Raw genomic sequence first — 6,000 nt, 5'->3', positions numbered from 1 at the left:
CACCGAGAATGAATCAATAAAAAAAAAAAAAATTCAAGATCACGCCTTGATGTCGAGTGTGTTCCAGCCAGAGAAAGCACGACCCATTGGAAGGACGAGTAATACAAAATAAGAAATAGCATCTTCTCGTCAACATTGTTTTTTTTTTGTTTTTTTTTTCTTTTTCTTTTCGCATGAAATTAAATAGCGGCTGTATGCGAACTGGCAACAATCACGTGTGTTGTAACGGTGTTCTTTTGTTTTTGTTTTTTTTGCGCTTGTTGGCAAAGAATATTGCGACTTCCGCGGCCACCAAAGCTTCAGGTGAGTGGAGCGAGAAACACATACCAAAGGAGGAGGGGGAGGAATCCGAACTAACGGACTTTTACTGTTAAAAAAAAAACAAAAAAAAAGGGGGTGACACGGTGATCTCAAAAATTCTTTTTCCTCCCGAGAATAAAGAAGGCGACCTTCGTCACGACACTTAGGTCATTAGCTTAAAATCTTCTTTTTTTTTTTTTTACCTGTGGCTTACCATCGAATGTCTACAAAAAAAGGGGGGGGAGGAGGGAGATGGGATTGAAGCATAATCCAACTGGTCGTTCGGTACATCGGCCAATGGCGTACCAATAGTTAAAAGACTCTCTCTCCCTCATTTCCAAATGAAAAAAAAAAAAAAAAAGAAAGGGAAAAGTGCGAGAAGAAAGAAAAGTTGATTGGTTAGTCACACCGTCTGCTTCTCTTTTTTTTAGTTAAAACATATTAAACTTGGCGGAGTTTGCGGTGTAGTTTTTTTTTTAAGCGACTGGGTTACAGTTATGATGATGGCGGAAGCGATTCATTGGCGATGTATCCGCAAACAACCGTTCCCCCCCCCACCCCTCGGTTAAGAATAAAAATGTTAACACGTACATTAGGCAGTGATTAAAGAATAAATAATAATGACGTGCAATCAAACGAGTGGGGAGAAAAGAAAGAAAAAAAAAAAAAAGAATTCCTTGTGGGAACAAAAAAAAAAAAAAAAAATGGCAGAGACGTAACATGATGACGAGGGCATTCGGCCAAAAGGCCGAGTTTAAAACCGGCAAACTGGTTCATACGGTCATTGTCGTGATCAACATGTCCCCATCTATCTCGTTCTTTCCTTACATGTTGAAGTTTGATTGTCCCTACATTTTTTTTTTTTTTTTTTTTTTATATTTAGACACAAGAGGAACATGTCGTACACATAATAATCAAAAGGATGATGACACATGATATAACGACCTCGACCTATGCCGTTGACCAGGCGGCCAGCAAGAAATCCATCGGGATGACTTCGGCAAATGGGAGGGAAACATAAATCCAAAAGGGTTCTTAAAAAAAAAAAAAAAAGAAATAAGCTGATGGAAAAAAAAAAAAAGACTTTTAAAAAGAAAGAAAGAGAGAATTAAAAAAAAAAAGAGAAGGAGATGATCTGACAAGAGAGAGAGAAAGAAAGAAACTGGTGGGGGCAGCACAAGGCGCTGGTTCAGACCAATACACAACACACGGCATGACCGGGTATAAAAGGAAAGTGGGTGACTGCTGATAGTATACTTGTGCAGGGAGAGCGACAGAGACAAGGAGGTATTCCAACTGGGCGCTTCGAAAAAAAAAAAAAAAAAAAAAAGAACGTTGTTTTTATTCACCAACAACCACAAGAGACACAAGACAACACACACACGAGAAATAGAAAAGACCCAACAACCGGCCAGCACTGAAGCGGCTACAGGTAGTTAAAAGCTCAAATCAAGTGCGATCAGCTTCTCGACTCTCAGTCGGCCGCTGTTCTTCAACGGCAGCGCACGCGCTTTTCTTTTTTCACGTCACACCAAAACTTATTTTGGTTTGTCTTTGGTTCACAGGTTGAAATTTGGTTTTTGCCATTTCGCCCCGTCCAATCCCCTCTCCTTATCGCTGTGATCATGAAGTTCTTGTGGACTTCCCTTTGTGCGGTCCTCCTCGCTTCCGGTAAGTTTTTCTTTTTTTTTTTTTTTTTTTTTTGTTTTTTTTTTTTTTTTTTTTTTTTTGATTTGTATAAATGATTGATTTTCAAACGTCATTCATTTTAGTTGCGGTGGATGCGCAGATTAACCAAATTCGCAACGCTCAAAACGCAGCTGCCAATAACGCAGCACGTCGACCTGTCGGTAAGCTTTTTTTTTCAAACTCTTTTTGCGTTTAATGATGTCTTAAAAAAAAATCTGATGTTTTTTGACACTTAAAGTGGCACGTCCCGGATGTAAATTTTTTTTTTTTTTTTTTTTTTTTTGCGTGTGAAAAGAAAAAAAAGGAAAAAGAAATCGGCAAACAAAAAAGGAGAAAGGGATTTTGATTGGAAGAGGGACACGGATTTTATTTTTCGTGGGGGCTTTTTTTGTTTTGTTTTTCGTTTAAATACGCCGAAGGGCCGTAAAAAAAAAAAAAAAAAAAAAAAAAAAAGAAGTTAGCTGACACGACGCCATAGAAAGTCGGAGAGAGAAAGCCCAACTGGTAGGAGCTGGTGATAATTGACTAGAATGTTCGTATCGAGGGCAAAGCATTCGCTCTTTTCGATAACTTTCACGCCTTCCTTTCTTCGTTCCTCATTTGTTTTTTGTTTTGTTTTTTTTATCTTCGATTCCAAATTTGAAAATGTTAATTTTTTTTTTTTGTTTTCGTAATGGGTATAAACAGAAGCGAATGTCACACCAGCACCGACGATCGTCGATGACGATAGCTTCGAAAAGGAATTATGCAAAGCCAAAGAAGCTGGCGAATGGTTCCGTCTGCAGGCCGGCGAAGGCGACAACTGCCGTGATGTCATCCAATGCACATCTTCGGTAACATTCATTCTCATCATCCAAAAAAAGATGATAAACCTTAACTGATTTGGATGGAACAGGGATTGCAAGCTATCCGTTGCCCAGCCGGTCTCGCTTTCGATATCGAGAAGCAGACTTGCGACTGGAAAGAGCAGGTGAAGAACTGTCTCATCAAGGAGAAGGTCCGCAAAGTCAAGCCCATCTTGTCCACCGACGAGCCGCTTTGCCAAGAAGGCATGTTGGCCTGCCACGACGGCACTTGCATCGAGCGCAGCCTCTTCTGTAACGGCGTTCCCGACTGTACCGACGGATCCGACGAAAACTCTTGCGGTATTTTAAAAACATGTGCATATTTTCATCGTTTTTGGAAAACATGTTTCATCCGACTTGTTTCCAATGCAGATTTGAGCAACGATCCTAACCGAGCACCAGCTTGCGACCCGGCCGTCTGCTTGTTGCCAGACTGTTTCTGTTCCGAGACCGGCACTGAAGTGCCCGGCAAATTGGAGTCGAAACAAGTGCCGCAGATGATCATGGTGACTTTCGACGACGCCATCAACAACAACAACATCGACTTGTACAAGGAGATGTTCAACGGACAGCGCAAGAACCCCAACGGATGCGACATCAAGGCCACTTTCTTCGTTTCCCACAAGTACTCCAACTACTCGGCCGTCCAGGAGATCCACCGCAAGGGTCACGAGATTGCTGCCCACTCCATCACGTAAGTTTTTTTTTTTTCTACCTTCATCCCAAAATTTGAAGCAAATCCTAAACGTTTTTATTTGAATTTTGTTGGGCAGTCACAACGACGAAGAGACTTTCTGGTCGACGGCTTCCGTCGACGACTGGGCCAAGGAAATGGCTGGCGCCCGTTTGATCATCGACAAATTCGCCAACATCACCGACAACTCGATCGTCGGCATGCGCGCTCCTTACCTGCGCGTCGGCGGCAACAACCAGTTCACGATGATGGAAGAGCAGGCTTTCCTCTACGACTCGACGATCACGGCTCCCCTCCAGAACCCGCCTCTGTGGCCTTACACTTTGTATTTCCGCATGCCCCACCGCTGCCACGGCAACTTGCAAAAGTGCCCGACCCGCAGCCACGCCGTCTGGGAGTTGGTCATGAACGAGTTGGACCGTCGCGAGGACCCGACTTTCGACGAGGACCTGCCCGGCTGCGCCATGATTGACTCTTGCTCCAACATTTTGTCCGGCGAGCAGTTCTACGCCTTCCTCAACCACAACTTTGACCGCCATTACACTCAGAACCGCGCTCCGCTCGGCCTCTTCTTCCACGCCGCCTGGCTCAAGAACAACCCCGAATTCATGGATGCCTTCCTCTTCTGGATGGACGAGATCTTGGCCAAGCACACTGACGTTTACTTCGTCACAATGACGCAGGTGATCCAGTGGATCCAGAACCCTCAGACCAGCACCGAAGTCAAGAGCTTCGAGCCCTGGAAGGAGAAATGCTCGCCCGTCGGACCGGCCGCTTGCGCCGTCCCCAACTCGTGCGCGCTCACCACCAAGGAACTGCCCGGTGAGACGCTCAGACTGCACACTTGCAATCGTTGCCCACCCAATTACCCATGGCTCAACGATCCTTCTGGTGATGGGTTCTTTTAAAATGATTGATTGATTTTTTTTTTTTTTTTTTTTTGCGTTTGAAAAAGAACAAACAATAATGAAAGAAGAAGATTTCTTTTTTTGTTTTTTTAATGGAATGATTTCTCGATCAACATCACATTTTACAAAATAGCAAATAAAAAAAATAGCCTCGATTGACGATGACCAGAGGCGGCACTGTACACTTGAAAATTGTTAAGACGAAGACGAAACAAAAAATGAGAGATTAAAAAATACAATTTTAAAAAATTTAATGAATACTCCTTTCCTGCCAATGGCTTGTCACATTATATGGAAAAAAAAAAACAAAGAAAAAAACAAAGAAACAATTCACTATAATGTGCTCGGTAATGAACAATCGTTTTCTCTTTTCAAAATGAATACTCAATTTTGAAATGAGAGAAAAGATCATCATCTTATTATTATTCTTATCATTTTTTTTTTCTTTTTCTTAATGACGACGAAAAATTGCATTAAAACACCCAACTAACGAGTCTCTTATTATTTTTTTTAAATTGCTTCACCACCAAATTTGTATGTCGATCGCGTTTTCTTTTCGGAATCGGGGCTACCAATGATTATTCAATTGTTTTGTTTTCTTTGATTGAATTGATGTGCGGGTTACACGATTTTCCCGTTTGTATTGGAACTTGACGTCTCTTGTATAGAAATACACGAAATTAAACCCTCCCCCCCCCCAAAAAAAAAAAACAAAAAACAAAAACAAACTGCTAATCAATTCAGCAATTTTTGGTTGAACGCGTAAATCAACGGCTTGCACGGGTTACATTCCACGACAAGAAAGTCCCAAATGATTACATAACGAGTTCTCGAACTTTCAAGCTTCTCAGAAGTATGACGGACTAGAAAATGTATTTTTTTTTTTTTTTTTTTTTTTTTCCAGTAGTGGGGGGGGGGGGGGATGGAATTGAATATAGATTAGTGTGTTTAGTGGTTTGTCGTGATGTTAGAAATGAGGATGTCTAAAGTGTGATGACGGTTTCTAATTCTTTCCTTCTTCTTCTTCTTCTTCTGGGTGTCTATATAATGCATATACAAAAGATAATCGTATAATACTTTGGATAGAAAAGAGAGAGAGAAGAGGGGGGTGACTCTGAAGTGGAACACTTTGAGGGCGTGCCTTTGTTTTGTTTCTCAAAAAGCATCTAGGACATGAAGAGAGAGAGATGGAGCTGGCCAGCGCCGTGTATCGCGTCCATTAAAATGAAAAACACAGTTGCCTATCAGCATCCATTCCGACTTGAGAAAGGGGGCAAATGGGGAATATAAAATACACAGATATACGTTTTTTTTTTTCCAAGATAGAAGGTGGCCAACAACTTTAACCCCGAAACCAAAACAAACAAAAAGTCGCATGCCGAAGTAGGTCAGCCCGTCACGCAGCCGAAAATGCCTCCGAGAGAGACGATGAGCGTCTTTTTCTACGAATTCCCGCACGTCAAACTGGAACGTGTTTGCATCGATGGGGACGCACACTTTTGAATCTAGCCAACAAAAAAATAAAATGGCAGGTTCGGTTGGCAAATTCAAAAAAAAAAAAAAA

The 6,000-nt window shown here is 41.8% G+C and overlaps 1 protein-coding gene across 1 annotated transcript; it reads left to right on the top strand.

Moving 5' to 3' along the window:
* Positions 1-1,570: 1,570 nt before the first annotated feature.
* On the top strand, positions 1,571-4,690 carry LOC130695831 (chitin deacetylase 1-like). The gene is made up of 7 exons (XM_057518893.2): positions 1,571-1,732; positions 1,866-1,971; positions 2,073-2,150; positions 2,677-2,822; positions 2,885-3,134; positions 3,207-3,528; positions 3,608-4,690. Exons 2-7 carry the CDS (start codon positions 1,926-1,928, stop codon positions 4,434-4,436), a joined length of 1,671 nt encoding a protein of 556 aa, XP_057374876.1. The 5' UTR covers positions 1,571-1,732; positions 1,866-1,925; the 3' UTR covers positions 4,437-4,690.
* The last annotated feature ends 1,310 nt before the right edge of the window (positions 4,691-6,000 follow it).

Source organism: Daphnia carinata, chromosome 5, assembly GCF_022539665.2.
Source record: "Daphnia carinata strain CSIRO-1 chromosome 5, CSIRO_AGI_Dcar_HiC_V3, whole genome shotgun sequence".
NCBI classification, from domain to species: Eukaryota; Metazoa; Arthropoda; class Branchiopoda; order Diplostraca; family Daphniidae; genus Daphnia; species Daphnia carinata.
This window is presented reverse-complemented; position numbering and strand designations above follow the sequence as displayed.